Genomic DNA, 17,369 nt, shown 5'->3' with positions numbered 1-17,369 from the left:
CAGTGGTGAAAAGATGCTGGAGGAGTACTTCTAAGCACCCAAGAGGAGACTGAGGGCACTGGCTGAGCAGATACTAGAAGTAGTACTCGGTAGTAGTACCTGGTAGTGCCTGCTTTTGCCAGTGAGGAGCATAAATAGCAAGTAGAAGATGCCAAGCCAAGCCAAGCAGGTACCACACCTCTTCTCCGGATCCTTCTGCAGGCACATGGAGATCATCTTCCTGAAGGACTTGCCGTATTTTTTCACCAGCTCCTTATCGGTGACGCCGGTCTCCAGGCCGGGGGGGTCATTCTGCAGCGTCAGCATCAGCACCTGAAGGCACCACAGAGATCCTCATTTCTGTAACCAGACAGACAGACAGCCAAAGGCGCGGTTCCGACCTTCATCGGTGGGTATTTGTGGTAAGGCGCCGCCCCCGTGGCGAGTTCGATGGCCGTGATCCCGAAACTCCAAATGTCGGCTTTGAAATCGTATCCTTTGACCTGAAGGAAGAGAGTTAAGACCAAGTCTTATTTGTGTTATGTTTCCTAACCCAGGCCACTCTGTTGCCATGGTTACAGCACGTCAAGAAGCGCTCACCTGCTCCATGACCTCCGGCGCCATCCAGCACGGCGTTCCCACAAACGTCTTGCGCACTTTATTTCGTGTGATGTCGCCCCCTGTGGCTAGGAAGGCGCTAACGCCAAAGTCTGGTGGAGCAGAGCCAGGTTATTGATACGCTGCCGTGATGTGATTGGCTACTTATCTGTTATTTCCAAACACCTGCAATTTGCACCGATCCATCCTCCCCCAGAAGAATGTTCCCGGCTTTGAGATCTCTGTGGAAGAAGCAGCGAGGTTAACGCTGGAGAAGCACGACGACACACGTTAGGACGCCATTACATGACCGCTCACTCCCCCCCCCCCACCCAAACCCTCCTGCTGACTTCACACTGATGTTCTCCTCCCATTTCATATCAACATTTGCAATAAAAGTGAGTGTTGGAATGATTAGACTATATTCAGCTCCAAAACACTCCCCTTCTCTCTTCCATTGCCATTGTTCACTTGCCGTACAATTCCGGTTACTTCCGGACACTTATTCAAAAAAAAAGAAAAAAAAACTATGCTGCGTTCAGGGACCGCTGAACAAAGCTCAAAGCTTGAGGGAAAACATTATCAGTGAAGCATAAAGTGGGCTTTTGGAAAAAAGTGGTAGAGGTATGCTGTTTAGACATGATAAGGATATAATAAAATAATTATTAAAATCAAATAACTATACAATAAAATAATTACATATTTTGAAAGGAAGTTTTTAGCGTTAGTGTCTAGAAGTTTTGTCAGCTGTCAATCATGAAGAGCCATGGAATACTTCCATCAACCTCATATAATGCTGTCAAGTGGAAGCCGCGTAAGGAAGCGTCCTGATAAAGCTCCAATTCTGGATGTTCTTTGGCTTTTTGACGTTGGAGACGTCGTTAACTTGCTCATCCTGTCCAGCCTTGTCCTGGATGATAAGAAGATTCAGACGCCGTCTCCTCACACACAATCAGGGCGGGCCGCCGCCGCCACCGCCGTCTCACCAGCCAGACAGTTGTCATGGTGACAGACTTGTGAAGCCTAACGTGTGAGGGACGAGGCAAAAGGGAACCCAAAAAGTGAGGGCGGCTGAAGTGTCAGGTGGGCTTTTCAGGGAGTGATGGGAGAGAACTTGGCCTCAGACAACAGTGATGGATGGATGGATGGATTGAAGGATGGGTGGATGGATGGATGGATGGATGGTCGCATGTGGTGCAGTCCATCCTGCCACCAGATGAGGGCACTGCAGTAAAACACGGCTAACTGCTAGCAATAAATGAAGCATTCAGCATTCAAGGCCTGAAAGGTCACAGCTTTTTGGACAAAAAATGTTTTTTTTCCACAGCACCCCCCCCCCCGACCCCCCTTCACTACAAGTCAATGTAAACGCAGCATTGTCATGTGCTATGATGGGATTTTAATGTTAATGCAGAGCATATTGCCTGGGTTGGATTTGTATGTTTGAGTACATTTACTGTAAGTAGCCCCCTAATCTGTCCATTTTTATGTAATCGGCCCACTTTGTTCAAAGTCTGTTAGAAGGTGTGGGGGGGGGGGGGGTGGAGAGCTCCTTTTTATCGTCCTGTGGCATATTATACAAATATAACAAACATGCAAAGGAGCATTATGAAATGTAAGGAGAGCAGGAAAAGGTTTGCTAACGTTGGTGCTAGCCGGTCCCGCTAAGGTTGGTGTCAGCCGGTCCCGCTAAGGTTGGTGTCAGCCGGTCCCGCTAAGGTTGGTGTCAGCCGGTCCCGCTAACGTTGGTGCTAGCCGGTCCCGCTAACGTTGGTGCTAGCCGGTCCCGCTAAGGTTGGTGTCAGCCGGTCCCGCTAACGTTGGTGCTAGCCGGTCCCGCTAAGGTTGGTGCTAGCCGGTCCCGCTAAGGTTGGTGTCAGCCGGTCCCGCTAACGTTGGTGTCAGCCGGTCCCGCTAACGTTGGTGCTAGCCGGTCCCGCTAAGGTTGGTGCTAGCCGGTCCCGCTAAGGTTGGTGCTAGCCGGTCCCGCTAAGGTTGGTGCTAGCCGGTCCCGCTAAGGTTGGTGCTAGCCGGTCCCGCTAAGGTTGGTGTCAGCCGGTCCCGCTAAGGTTGGTGTCAGCCGGTCCCGCTAAGGTTGGTGCTAGCCGGTCCCGCTAAGGTTGGTGCTAGCCGGTCCCGCTAAGGTTGGTGCTAGCCGGTCCCGCTAAGGTTGGTGCTAGCCGGTCCCGCTAAGGTTGGTGCTAGCCTGTCCCGCTAAGGTTGGTGTCAGCCGGTCCCGCTAAGGTTGGTGCTAGCCGGTCCCGCTAACGTTGGTGCTAGCCGGTCCCGCTAAGGTTGGTGTCAGCCGGTCCCGCTAACGTTGGTGTCAGCCGGTCCCGCTAACGTTGGTGCTAGCCGGTCCCGCTAAGGTTGGTGCTAGCCGGTCCCGCTAAGGTTGGTGCTAGTCGGTCCCGCTAAGGTTGGTGCTAGCCGGTCCCGCTAACGTTGGTGTCAGCCGGTCCCGCTAACGTTGGTGCTAGCCGGTCCCGCTAAGGTTGGTGCTAGCCGGTCCCGCTAAGGTTGGTGCTAGCCGGTCCCGCTAAGGTTGGTGTTAGTCGGTCCCGCTAAGGTTGGTGCTAGCCGGGGGGGGGGGGGGGGGGGGGGGGGGGGGGGGCTCCTTTTTATCGTCCTGTGGCATATTATACAAATATAACAAACATGCAAAGGAGCATTATGAAATGTAAGGAGAGCAGGAAAAGGTTTGCTAACGTTGGTAATAGCCGGTCCCACTAAGGTTGGTGCTAGCCGGTCCCGCTAAGGTTGGTGTCAGCCGGTCCCGCTAAGGTTGGTGTCAGCCGGTCCCGCTAACGTTGGTGCTAGCCGGTCCCGCTAACGTTGGTGCTAGCCGGTCCCGCTAAGGTTGGTGTCAGCCGGTCCCGCTAACGTTGGTGCTAGCCGGTCCCGCTAACGTTGGTGCTAGCCGGTCCCGCTAAGGTTGGTGTCAGCCGGTCCCGCTAACGTTGGTGCTAGCCGGTCCCGCTAAGGTTGGTGCTAGCCGGTCCCGCTAAGGTTGGTGTCAGCCGGTCCCGCTAACGTTGGTGTCAGCCGGTCCCGCTAACGTTGGTGCTAGCCGGTCCCGCTAAGGTTGGTGCTAGCCGGTCCCGCTAAGGTTGGTGCTAGCCGGTCCCGCTAAGGTTGGTGCTAGCCGGTCCCGCTAAGGTTGGTGCTAGCCGGTCCCGCTAAGGTTGGTGTCAGCCGGTCCCGCTAAGGTTGGTGTCAGCCGGTCCCGCTAAGGTTGGTGCTAGCCGGTCCCGCTAAGGTTGGTGCTAGCCGGTCCCGCTAAGGTTGGTGCTAGCCGGTCCCGCTAAGGTTGGTGCTAGCCGGTCCCGCTAAGGTTGGTGCTAGCCTGTCCCGCTAAGGTTGGTGTCAGCCGGTCCCGCTAAGGTTGGTGCTAGCCGGTCCCGCTAACGTTGGTGCTAGCCGGTCCCGCTAAGGTTGGTGTCAGCCGGTCCCGCTAACGTTGGTGTCAGCCGGTCCCGCTAACGTTGGTGCTAGCCGGTCCCGCTAAGGTTGGTGCTAGCCGGTCCCGCTAAGGTTGGTGCTAGTCGGTCCCGCTAAGGTTGGTGCTAGCCGGTCCCGCTAACGTTGGTGTCAGCCGGTCCCGCTAACGTTGGTGCTAGCCGGTCCCGCTAAGGTTGGTGCTAGCCGGTCCCGCTAAGGTTGGTGCTAGCCGGTCCCGCTAAGGTTGGTGTTAGTCGGTCCCGCTAAGGTTGGTGCTAGCCGGGGGGGGGGGGGGGGGGGCTCCTTTTTATCGTCCTGTGGCATATTATACAAATATAACAAACATGCAAAGGAGCATTATGAAATGTAAGGAGAGCAGGAAAAGGTTTGCTAACGTTGGTAATAGCCGGTCCCGCTAAGGTTGGTGCTAGCCGGTCCCGCTAAGGTTGGTGTCAGCCGGTCCCGCTAAGGTTGGTGTCAGCCGGTCCCGCTAACGTTGGTGCTAGCCGGTCCCGCTAACGTTGGTGCTAGCCGGTCCCGCTAAGGTTGGTGTCAGCCGGTCCCGCTAACGTTGGTGCTAGCCGGTCCCGCTAAGGTTGGTGCTAGCCGGTCCCGCTAACGTTGGTGTCAGCCGGTCCCGCTAACGTTGGTGCTAGCCGGTCCCGCTAAGGTTGGTGCTAGCCGGTCCCGCTAAGGTTGGTGTTAGTCGGTCCCGCTAAGGTTGGTGCTAGCCGGTCCCGCTAAGGTTGGTGCTAGTCGGTCCCGCTAAGGTTGGTGCTAGCCGGTCCCGCTAAGGTTGGTGCTAGCAGGTCCCGCTAAGGTTGGTGCTAGCCGGTCCCGCTAAGGTTGGTGCTAGCCGGTCCCGCTAAGGTTGGTGTCAGCCGGTCCCGCTAACGTTGGTGCTAGCCGGTCCCGCTAACGTTGGTGCTAGCCGGTCCCGCTAAGGTTGGTGCTAGCCGGTCCCGCTAAGGTTGGTGCTAGCCGGTCCCGCTAAGGTTGGTGCTAGCCGGTCCCGCTAAGGTTGGTGCTAGCCTGTCCCGCTAAGGTTGGTGCTAGCCTGTCCCGCTAAGGTTGGTGCTAGCCGGTCCCGCTAAGGTTGGTGTCAGCCGGTCCCGCTAACGTTGGTGCTAGCCGGTCCCGCTAAGGTTGGTGCTAGCCGGTCCCGCTAAGGTTGGTGCTAGCCGGTCCCGCTAAGGTTGGTGCTAGCCGGTCTCGCTAAGGTTGGTGCTAGCCGGTCCCGCTAACGTTGGTGCTAGCCGGTCCCGCTAAGGTTGGTGCTAGCCGGTCCCGCTAAGGTTGGTGCTAGCCTGTCCCGCTAAGGTTGGTGCTAGCCGGTCCCGCTAAGGTTGGTGCTAGCCGGTCCCGCTAGGGTTGGTGCTAGCCGGTCCCGCTAAGGTTGGTGTCAGCCGGTCCTGCTAACGTTGGTGCGAGCCGGTCCCGCTAAGGTTGGTGCTAGCCTGTCCCGCTAAGGTTGGTGCTAGCCGGTCCCGCTAAGGTTGGTGCTAGCCGGTCCCGCTAAGGTTGGTGCTAGCCGGTCCCGCTAAGGTTGGTGCTAGCCTGTCCCGCTAAGATTGGTGCTAGCCGCTCCCGCTAAGATTGGTGCTAGCCGCTCCCGCTAAGGTTGGTGCTAGCCGGTCCCGCTAAGGTTGGTGCTAGCCGGTCCCGCTAAGGTTGGTGCTAGCCGGTCCCGCTAAGGTTGGTGCTAGCCTGTCCCGCTAAGATTGGTGCTAGCCGCTCCCGCTAAGGTTGGTGCTAGCCGGTCCCGCTAAGGTTGGCGCTAGCCGGTCCCCCTAAGGTTGGTGTCAGTGAGCTACAGGTGGCAAACACCCTGCTGCTGGGTCACACGAGGACAAGAAAAAGTCACAAGAGCAGCAGGTGACCGCGTGTCTCTTGGCCGCCATGGCGCCCGCTCACAGGCCGTGTGCGACGCTGTGCTTTGTCACGGTGGCGCTGGATGAACAGGAGGAGGTAATTTGAGATGCTGCTTTTTAAAGGCGCAGAGGAGGAGGGGTGGGGGGGGGGGGGTGGCGAGGGGTGCGGTGACCACCACCTGAGGCTTACAGGCAATTCTGGGAATACCCCAAAATACTTCCCCTGGTTTACACGATAACCGAGTGGAGGATTCGTCTTTGTGGCAGCAGTCAGGAAGCCCCACCCCCGGCATCCATCAAGGACGGGATGGATGGCAGATTCACTTCATTTCTTCACGTCCACGATGCAAGACGCTGCTTCCATGACGTTGCGGCGTCACTGAGAGCGTGATCTCATATTCCAAACCCCGCCTCCACGTGACATCATCGTGACGTGGTGCCTTCAGGTACACGCGGGTGCGCTGTGATGGATGAGCCAGGCTGTGTTTGCTGCAGATGAGTAGCGCTGATGTGTGACCGCAGACGAAGACGAAGGCTCGTTATCATTCGCAGGAGAGGAAGAGGAGCAGTAAAAATAAAATAAAAACAGTACGGGAGCCAAGCAAGCCATGCTGCGGTGCAAATCCTGCTCTCATCCTCCAGCAGGAGACGTTAGATTTACACCAGCATGCTTTGATGGCTCTGTGGTTACACGTCCACCAGCTCGCCGTGGTTACGCAACCTTCGCCATAAAAGCGGCGCACATCAGGAAGAAGTGGAGGACGGCTCGGGTGAAATATTAGCCAGGCGCTTCCCGGGTGGGGACCAGGCGTGGCATTAAACTGTCAGCCAGATTTATCCTTCTCATCTGGCAGCCCTTTGCACCTTGCCCCCCCCCCGTGACATCACATCCTGGTGGCTGAGGAAGGGTTTATGGGATGCCTCGTGGGTGGAATCAAACGTCTCCTTCCCAGCACGGTCTCAATTTCTCCCCATTGTGCGTGGCTGAAGATGACCACAATGCATCCCTCCTGACACGAACCTACTGCTTTACTTTCCAAACCAGAACCCGGGGGGTGTCAAAGTGCCCCCTTCTGAACGGCGAGATGGAACATCTCGCAGGCTGGTGGCGAATATCAGCGTGAGCCTCCAGCCCAGGCCACAAGACTCTAATTGCTTTGCAGCGTTGGAGAAAGGGCGAGATGAGACATTCTGACGACATCTCACCCCCTTGACCCCCCCGCCCCCTTTTCCCCCGTCACCCCTGGCCTCATGTGATGCAGCTTAAAGGAGGTGGCAGAGCACTGCAGTGGTGGAATGAATGGACTTGAGCATTTAGCATGTTGCACCAAGATTCTCAAGATCCGCACTGCAGTGAGCCCCCCCCCCAAGCGGATCCACCTCTAGCTATGGGACCAGTAAGCATGCCCAGAAAGGAGCTGCTAAAGACCTCATTATCAAGACCTCCGCTTCATCATTCCCCAACAGACTTGTCAATCAATGCCGTCCTTCCGTTTCTCCTCATCTTCTCCTGGTTCAGGAGGCTAAAAGTTCTGCATTGTTTCCACGTAGAGTAGCCTGACGCGGAGACTGAGAGGAAGCAGAGACGACGGAGGTTGAGGAAGATCAAGTTGAGAGGATGCGGCGAGGCCGGCGAGCGCGGCAGCAGCTTGAGCGCGGAGACTTAACCCGGTCTTGAACCGGCTTAGAGGGGGAAGCTTTCAGGATCACATTTCCTGTGGCACGCAAATCCGCCATTGACACATTCCGCTCGTGCATCTTCACACAAGCGCTGCTCCGTGCTGACGTCTTGGAAGGCGACAGGAGGAGCAGGGGAGGGGCCACTTTATGTCCATGACCTTATGATGTGATGTTCTCCCATTCGTCACAATTCGCCTTTATGGCTTCATCTACAGGACGTGGCTGACCTTTCAGGGGCAACTCCGAGTAAAGGTCACGTCTTTGATACGGTCGTGAGTCTGACCCATGGGGCAGTATGACCCACTTCCACACGCCGGATGCAGCATTCGGCCTCAGACCATTTCCTGCTTATAATCGTCACACGGGCTGGGGCCGAAGGTTCAGGGGCCGAGGTGCAGCAACGTCCAAACGCTCCTCAGCAGTGGCATGATCTGCCGTGCGTCTTCACTTCCCATCGCCAACGCTTTACGTTTCACTTACTAGATTGGATTTTTCACTTTTTCGTTTTTGATTTGAACAATTTGACTTTAGTCTAATTAATTTATGTCCATCTAGTTTTGGACTTGATGTCCTTTCATTCGTGTCGTGTCTGCAGTTACCTGTGTATCTGCCCGTTCTTGTGCAGGTACTCCAGTCCCTCCAGCACATCCTTTAAGACGGTGGCAATGCTGGCCTGATCCAAGACGCCCGTCTTGTGCTCGCCCCGTGAGATGATATGCTTGATGACGTCCAGCACCGAGCCTGACAAAGAAGAGGGTAGAACTTATTCGCTGGCATGACGAGGCCTCCAAAAGCACCTCCTGCTTCTTAACAATGGAAGCCGGCTGTATCTACGTGCTTTATATCCAAATCAAAACTAGCATCCACAAACTCAATCCCAACATGTTAGTAAGATCATGTTGGGATTTGGTGGAGCTCCAATGAGCCGTTCAAGAGGAGCGTGGTAAAACAGACAGAGGACGTCAGGGGAGGAGGCAACCCGACATGTCTTGCTATTTCGAGGGTACGCTGTAGACATCACAAGGCTGCAAAAGAGAAAAGACAGCGCTGCTACGCTGCTACGCTGCTACGCTGCTACGCTGCTACGCTAACGTCACACACTTTCTGTCTTCCACAACACGTCCTTTGAATCACCAGCAAACAAAAGCTGGAAATGGCCTGCAGGTCTCATGACTGACTCAGTGCGACCGCGATAAAGCAGCTGGGACGGAACCGCTCCAGGGGGGTCGGCAAGGACGGGGATCGCAGCCCACCTGAGACCAGGTGAGTAATCAGGAAGCGTGGATGGCCACAGGGACAGACCGCAGAGGAGATGGGAATGGCGGCCTGATATTATATTCTGGATAATAGGAGGAAACATTACTGTTGTTTGGCAAATGCAGCCATTTTGTGGACGACACGTTCCAGCAGGTGTTCCCTGGGGTGTCCAAACTTATGCAACTTATACGCACATCCAAGGCTACGCTTGTGGTCTAGGTTTCTGACGGAAGAAGAAGAGTGAGCGTTGGAGGCCATGGACCACAAGATAAGGTGCCAAGTGTGCTGAAGGCCAAGTTGCCATGCAGCAGGTGGAGGGGGCGGTTTTCGGGGGAGGGGCCCACTGCAGCAAAGACAAGGTGGTGTAAGAAGAGAGCGGCGTGGGCTCAGACTAAAAAAGCCTATATAGATTACTCGTTTATGGCACTGAATAAGCCGAGAGTCAAGCGTGGAGTCATCATCAAAGCTTCCCCCGGTCAGCAGTTAGGAGGATAATTGAGGGGCGGCCGTGCCGATGCGGCAAATCCACTGACGAGTGCGAAAAATCACAAAGTCGATGGCAATCTTCCTCCATCGCGATTCGGCTCCGTCTGCCGTCCACTTAGAGCCGTGCTCAGGCTGCTTAGTCATTTCCTGGGAAGACCTTCCTTCGTGTTTGTCCCTGTGGCTCGGACTGGACGTCTCTGATGGGAATTCAATCAGCGGCCCCTCTCGCGCTCACGTGGCAGCTTCACAGCAGGAATTTCCATAACAGAGAAGGACAGTAAAATACTCACTAAAATATAAACAGGACCTAACACCCAACAGGTGAGTTGACAACCAGCAACAAGGAACCACAATCCTGTGTGAGGAACCATGACATACAAACACATAGCTGTCATCTACAAAGTGCCCGCAAGGCATGCTGGGTACTCTAGCAGTAACAGCTCTCAGGGCTACAATATAGTGAGATATTAGACGTACGGTGGTCCTTAAGATCTAAGCACACCACATCATGAACATTTTTAAATTATCTCAGGTACACACACGCTGCACAAAATGACAACTGTCACTCAAGATAATGTTGCACATGTCCTGCAACACAAGCCATAGGGACCACTGCCTCTCAACTCGATGCCACAGATAGATAGCAGTCCTGTCCAGTCGTGTACTCCGAGTTCAGTAATGCCATTTTTAATGGTTATTGTCCCCTATTACAAATAGATGTATAAGATTGTGGCATTGGGACATTCGTAGAGAAACCTAGTACTACTTCCATCCAGTCCCTGACATAAAATGACCCATTTGGGATTCCAGACAGCCCGTGCAACTTGTGACACGCTGGGCACAAATGTCATACGCTGGTGAAAGAGCAGCAAAACAACCCAAGTCAACAGTGACACTATGGAGTCCATGGAGGCTTCCAGAAGCAGCACCAAGACAGGAGCTGGCCTTGGAGGAGGTAATGACAGACCCCCGCAGAGGGTCGGCGGTCTATAAAGCCGAGCGGGCCGTCTCCATGGCAGACGCTGCCTTGGCCATCATTTCATTACCGCGTACAATAAAAGTCAACATCAAGAGCTGGCGTTTTAACAGGCCCAGTGAAAGCAGAGAGGCTGTGTTAAGCGGTGTCGGACCCCGCTGGGACTGGCAGGCGGGACGGCTGCTGGCGGCGAGCGCGGTGCTGCGGGGGCCAGCTGTGCGGCGGCCGCCTGGAGAGCCAGACGCGCCATTCGGGGGCTTTCGGTTTCATTGAGATGCCCAAACGGTGCGTTACATCCAAGACAATATGACCCAGTAGTTGCATCTGATTGGCTGATTCCATTCTGCCCCCAAACCAGGCACCCAAAGCCACTTGGGTGGCTTGGGTGAGGTGACTAAGTGGTTATGAAAATCCTGGAAGTTATTTTTTTGATATCCTGTGGAAGAAAATGCTTAGAATCCAAACTAGTGAGGAGTTTTAAGCAATGGAACAGCTTGTAGTTGAGGGCTCGATAAAGTGACGGCCATTGCTCCCATCATGTTTGTGACCTCTTAATTAGGAAGTGGTTAAACGTTTCCTGCTTGTCAGTGACTTTCTACATTCTCGGGGCAAAGGTATAATGGAATCAGATACAGATGCCACCTCCTCCCCCTCCTCCATGCTTAATTGCAGCTCTGCCACACGGATGCTTCCACGCCAGCCTGCAGGCTGTTATTACCGCCGCCCTGTCATTAGCTTGTGCACTGTACGGAAGTTAAAGCATCTGGCGGGGCCGGGTGGGGTGGGATGGTGGGGGGACATCGAGGATCAGCGCTGTCACATTCCCCACAATCACAGTCAACATCAGCGGGAATGAACCGCAGTCTTCCTGATGCCAGACCAGCAGCGCTGTCATCACAAGCGGCCCGTCCCACTTGGGGGCGGGGGTGTTTTGGGACCGCCAAACGTCCCCACCGGCAGGTAGAAGCCGTCTGCGGCATCATTAGAGCATTTAAAGGCCACAATTGAGCCTGACTTACCGCCACTTAGCAGCTTCATCACCAGCCACAGCTCGTCCTTCACCACGAAGGAGGTGTAGTAAGACACAATGTTGGGGTGGTGGCACTGGCTCATGGCCTGAATCTCTTTCTGTGGGGGGGGGGGGGGGGGGGGAGAGAGAGAGAGAGAGAGAGAGAGAGAGAGAGAGAGAGAATGAGTATGTCATCATCACTTGACCTGTGACCCCACATCAACACTGACGAGCCAGCGACTGCAGGGGTGAGAGACCGCCCTGTCTGTACGGCACAAGCTTCTCCAGCAGATATCTGCAGCTGTGTGTCGGCCGGACACCTACTCCAGCTTGAACATGCAAATTAGATGATGATGATGATGATGATGTCATCCAGCTTCAGACAGATTGGAGTCCTGTGGGAAATGTTAGCATGTTGACTTTCGGGCCCAGGAGGGTATGAGCTCCACATGCCAACCGCAATTTGGGAAATTTACAGCTATTACAGTTATACTTGACATCAGAGTGACGTCAGCGGTCACTGTATATGTAAAGGGAGGGGTGGGGTGGGGGGGGGGGGGTGGTGTGTCCTTGGAAAGCGGGAGAAATGATCTAATGCTGGCACTGAAATCTAATTAATCACGTCACTCTTCACCATTTCCTTGATGAAGCAAAGGTTGCTTTCACTCTTGTTGAGCACTTTGCCGCGGTTGGCTTAGAATTCACCCCAATATTTTGGTTACGGCACAAAGGTCCGCACAGTAATGAACATTTGCATCAAGCCGTCCAGATCAATCTCTGGAAGACCCCAGGATGGAGCGATTAGCATGAATGCTTAGCTGACACAATGTGCTTCCTCGGCACTGAGCCATCATCTGCGGAGTCATCACTCCTCCGGGGGAGGGGAGGGGAGGGGAGGGAGACGGCCTGAGCAGGTGACATCATGGTGGCATCATTCATGACGCAGCACCCGGGGAGGGAGATCATGAGCCATTGATTCATGAAGCCCCAATAACACGTTTGGACTGACTCCAACATCCCTGAGGAGAAAGTTAACCAAGGAGAAATGCCAAAGCAGGAGTGTCACAAGACAATATTGGGTCCACGAGAACGAGGCGAGAGTTTAACATTACTTTAAAAAAAAGTACAGTGAAATAAATGACAATATACTGCAATCTACTAATTCAATTTATACTACATTACTCTTCTGCACTCTGTGTGTATGCTATTGGCCCCGCCTACACCCACCGAGAAAAGGAGACTGTACGACTAAGAAAGGGTCTCACTCTGTTCATGCTGTTGTTCTATGGAACAAACGTGGCATGGTGTTGAACCCTCCCCCACCAACACGCATGCACATAGCAATATATCAATATATCCATGCTGGAAAATGAAGCAGGTCATTTTCATTTATTCTCTGATTAATTATGGTCCTGTGATTAATTATTATTCCTACTGGGGGCCCTCATTTCTTTGACAATTGTGACAAAAAGTTCCGATCATTTGGTGAGCCCATATTCCAGTCCAAACCGTTTATCCAGCGGCCTAATAACTTCCAGTCTGGCGGGCCAGAGAAGCATCTCGGCGGGTCGTCTTGCCCATCCTTCCGTCTGCGGGCGCTGCAGTCCGGAGAGAACAATAATGATGCAGGTTTGGGTTGAGGAGGAGGCGGGTCAGGGCGGCTCGGCTCGGCAGGGCAGGGTAACCCCGGAGAAGAAAAACAATGGGCTCACGGGGGAGGATATCGTGCTCCGGCAGTTGGCAGGTTTCCCCATCTTTTCCAGAGGACAATGTGAGAATCAGGGAGGGTCTTTGTTGTGGGGATTAGGTCACTGGAAGCCGTGGAAAAGGTTCCCGGAATGATCTCATGAGTGAGAACTCTTACCGCCGATTCCATCTGGGCGGTGACCAAACAATAGATAACATAATAACAAGCTAACGTAGCATTCTTCCTAAACAGATGGGAGAAATACTGGATCACTACGGACATCAGATGCACTCTGACCTTTATCAGGAGAGAAACGGCTTCTAACCAGCAGGCGTCCGTTCATCAGGGTTTACGTGAATGTGAATGACATCACCTTACGACATGGCTGTGATTTACGGCATGCAACCCGCAAACAAACGCGGACACCCGACACTGAGTCACCTGCGCCGTAAATCCTTTTTACCGTCCAAGGCTTCCGTCCGCTCCAAGACCTCGCCAACCTCTGCAACTTATACGTTGGACTTTTTCACGGCATCCAGCCATGTCGCATATAGAAATAAAATCACAGCCAACGAAAGGATTCTTTTTCTGCACGGCGGAGACTTTAAATGCTCTAGATCAGGGGTGGGCAAACTACGGCCTGGGGGCCACATCCGGCCCGCCAAGTGTTTGAATACGGCCCGCCCAATCTTTCAAAAGTATTAAATTTAAACTCAACATACAACCTGGCATCATGGCCTGAGCCAACCTTTTGATGGTTGTATCAATTTCGTTGTTTGACATGGTCTGTTGTTTACAAAGTGCTCCTGAAAAAAGAGACACAAGCACATAATAATAATAAAAATTAAAATAATAATTATTATATTATTATTATAACTATTATGATTATATTTTTATTATTATTATTATTATTATTATTATTATTATTATATATTAGTTATATTAATTATATATAATAATATTGTTATATTTGCATATTTTACATAATAATAATATAAGAATTATTATTTTAATTTTATTTTAATTATTATAATATTTTATTATTTTTAAAATATTTAAATATAAATATAAAATAATAAATAATAATAGCAGATTGTCACTCCAAATTGTCCATAGGTATGAATGTGAGTGTGAATGGTTGTTTGTCTATATGTGCCCTGTGATTGGCTGGCGACCAGTCCAGGGTGTACCCCGCCTCTCGCCCGAAGACAGCTGGGATAGGCTCCAGCACCCCCCGCGACCCTCGTGAGGAAAAGCGGTAGAAAATGAATGAATGAATGAATAGCAGATTGCATGACAATTTTACAGATACAATAATACCAGGTGGACTGTTACGTGTAAAATATATAGTCTGCCCCCCCCCCCCCCGGAAATTTTGTTATATCAATGCGGCCCGCGAGTCAAAAAGTTTGCCCACCCCTGCTCTAGATATTGCATCACTGTCATTGGATTGAACACATAAAGAAGATAAATACACTTTGGAGGGACTGCTGGCAGTGTTTAACTTAAGAACCCCAAACGTAAAGACAATCCAGAGGTGGTGGAAGAAAGAAAATCCAATTCCTCAGCGACATGACTGATGCGACAAGGTCTCGTTTGCTGAAAGTAACGTCGTCTGGCCGCTGATGGATCACGCACGGTACGACACAGGCTTTGGGAAAATGACATGGCCACGCTCCAGGAAGCGGTCCACTCAGTGACAGTCGTGTTTTTCCTTCATTGGCTGTGATGGTCGGCATGTCAAAGGACGTCCGAGCCCGGCCACTAAATGAGCGATTGTGAGGACGCGAGTGTCACAAGCCGGTGCCAAATCACACAGAGAAGCCTCTATGAGAGTCACGTGGCGACACGGACACGGACGGCTGCACTGAGGAGAACGCACCATGACAACAAAAAAAAAGACATGCTTGACCTCCAGAGGTGCTCAGGACAGCGCAGGTGGAAAGACCGTGGTCTGTGCAAGAACCTTTCTAGTTTGAAAGTCATGGCAAGGACGATGGATTTGAAGGCCCTTTGCCAAGTCTCAAGGCCGTTTATGAAACGAGCACTTTGAGCGACCACAAGCCAAAAATAGCTCCAAAAGAGGACTTGACTGCGGAGGTCAAACCTCCGGTTTCTGTCCATCGTCTCAGTTGTGGTCAAGCCACAAAATGGAGTGCCCACACAAAGCGGTGGTGAGTGACGCTGTGCTTTTTATTTAATTATTTTTCCAATGGAGTGCGCCTGCCAAGTGAGCCGCCATCGAAAGTTGCGAGTACAAGCACTTTGAGAAAGACGGTAAGAGAAACTATTAAACCAGAGCGTCGGCCGATCTCGCCAGGATGTACAGGAAGTCCGCATCAATCATCCATCAAGGAAGTTCATGTTGCCAGAGGGCAACTAGAATCATTCTTGGTAAAATGTACCTTTTTCTTCTTCATATTTTGGCTGTGTGGAGCCGATGAACTGGTTTCTATGATTTATACTGGGTTTATATTATTATGTTTTCACACATTTCCCAATAACACAAACAACTGCTCACGTTTGAGCTTTTGGAAGGAAGTTAATACATTTGTGAAGGTGTCTATATGGTATTGGATATGATTCCAAGGGTTGCTTTGGAGGATGACTTAAGGTGCCGCTGGGGAGTGTACTGTGCTGTATATACCAGGGGTGGGCAAACTACGGCCCGGGGGCCCACTAAGCGGTTGAATCCGGCCCGCCAGTTGCTTTCTATAGTAATGGTAATGGTTTAATTTCATTTGAACATGCATCAGATTACAATTGAATGCATCACATAATCAGTTCCCAGTTCCACATGTCCAAAAGGAGTAGGAAGAAGCAAAGCTTATTAAATCCTACCCCTCCATCTGGTACTTTTACAATCACTAACTGTTACATTTGTTCACTTCCTGCTTTCCATAATACAGTTTAAGGTTTTTTTTGTTGTTTTTTTAAATAATGTACCTCGTACAGAAGTGATGTGACTCTACAATGACATAATAATTTGATCACTTCCTGCTTTCCTAATATGGTGTAAGGTTTTTTTTGTCACGTACCGAAGTACGAGGTGATATGACCATACAATGACATAATGGGTACCATAGTAACTGTCAATATAGTGATTTATTGTATTTATTAGTGATTATTTGGCAAACATCAACTGCTTCTAATTATTTCAAATTTGAACATACAACAGCTGGCAACATACGTCAAGTCGGATGTATGATTCAGAAAAAAAACAAAACTGTAAAATTCAATTTGGTAATTTGCTGTGGTCTGATAGTGACAGCTGATAGTATGACACTTTTACAGATAAAATTAGACTAATAATTCAATTCAGAATTCAGAATTATAAGCGTAAAATAGTGCGTATTAAATATAGATTTGGGCCCCCCTCGGGACAATTTTGTTAACTCAAAGCGGCCCGCGAGTCAAAAAGTTTGCCCACCCCTGGTATATACAGTGTCATCATATCATATTGCTGTGCCAGGAATGTGTGCACACACGTTTATGCCATTCATAACTTCAGAGAATTCTTGAAAAAAAAAATATATTCTTTTTGGGAAAAAAAAAAGAAACTCTGGCATGCATTTAAGGTTCCTGGCTGGTTTAGGGATTGGAGGGGAGACCATGGACAGGAAATCCTTGTAGTAAATGTAAAACCGAGTCCAGAAGCAAAAGTCTTCAGCTTCATCTGCTAGAAAATGAAGGCTGAGAGGTTTAATGCTGCCGTTTTCTCCTGGTGGAGAAAAGCCACATCGTTTGCATTTAAGAAGCTGATCTCACGCTCCAAAGTCACAACGCTCCACCGTGTCCTTCCCACCTCTGGCGGAAAAGACGGCAGAGGCCAAGTGATGAGTTCTCTGACAGAACTTTGGTCCACGTGCCATGGAAGGCCCTGTTTAGCTTGTCGATCGGCTCGTATTATTATTATCATTTACAATGACAGAACTTCTGGTGGTAAACATGGTAAACAAAAAAAAACAAAGATTTCCTACTTCTTAAAGCTTCCAGTCTGTGATTCTCCCTCAGCATCTCCAAGCTTTTTCCTTCCTATGTTAACCAGAGCATGGCCAACATGATGGAAGAAGTTCCTTCTGTGGCGGGGCTGAAATGCAGTGCAAATGCTTCTATGGGATGAACTTCATTTCACGCCCAAGTGGGACTTGGCCTCATCTCATCTCATCTCATCACTCGTCATAACATTCTGGAGTGTATGCAAATTCCCCGACGTCCCTGAAGGCAGCAAAAGAAAGAAAGCGGCAGCCTTACCAAGAGTTCGTCCATGCTGGTCTGGCACTTCTCCAGGTTGATACGTTTGATGGCCACCTTCTCCTTGCGGGGCACACAGTAGGCGGCTTGAACCACGGCGGTGGCCCCGCTCCCTGGAAAAGAAAGACAGGA

At 51.4% G+C, this 17,369-nt stretch overlaps 1 protein-coding gene across 2 annotated transcripts in view; it reads right to left on the bottom strand.

Moving 5' to 3' along the window:
- The window catches only part of oxsr1b (oxidative stress responsive kinase 1b), a 34,120-nt gene that overhangs the window by 8,183 nt on the left and 8,568 nt on the right, over positions 1 to 17,369 (bottom strand). For both annotated transcript variants that reach the window (XM_058060258.1, XM_058060260.1), the window contains exons 2-8: positions 17,238 to 17,350; positions 11,307 to 11,415; positions 8,168 to 8,309; positions 763 to 818; positions 580 to 689; positions 381 to 482; positions 179 to 312 (exon numbers count right to left, since the gene is read on the bottom strand). In XM_058060258.1, the coding sequence (XP_057916241.1) occupies positions 179 to 312; positions 381 to 482; positions 580 to 689; positions 763 to 818; positions 8,168 to 8,309; positions 11,307 to 11,415; positions 17,238 to 17,350 (766 nt within the window). The remainder of the gene's footprint in view (positions 1 to 178; positions 313 to 380; positions 483 to 579; positions 690 to 762; positions 819 to 8,167; positions 8,310 to 11,306; positions 11,416 to 17,237; positions 17,351 to 17,369) is intronic.

This window comes from Doryrhamphus excisus, chromosome 21 (assembly GCF_030265055.1).
Source record: "Doryrhamphus excisus isolate RoL2022-K1 chromosome 21, RoL_Dexc_1.0, whole genome shotgun sequence".
In the NCBI taxonomy this organism is placed as follows: Eukaryota; Metazoa; Chordata; class Actinopteri; order Syngnathiformes; family Syngnathidae; genus Doryrhamphus; species Doryrhamphus excisus.
Note: the sequence above shows the minus strand (reverse complement) of the source record. Positions and strands in the feature narration are given on the sequence as shown.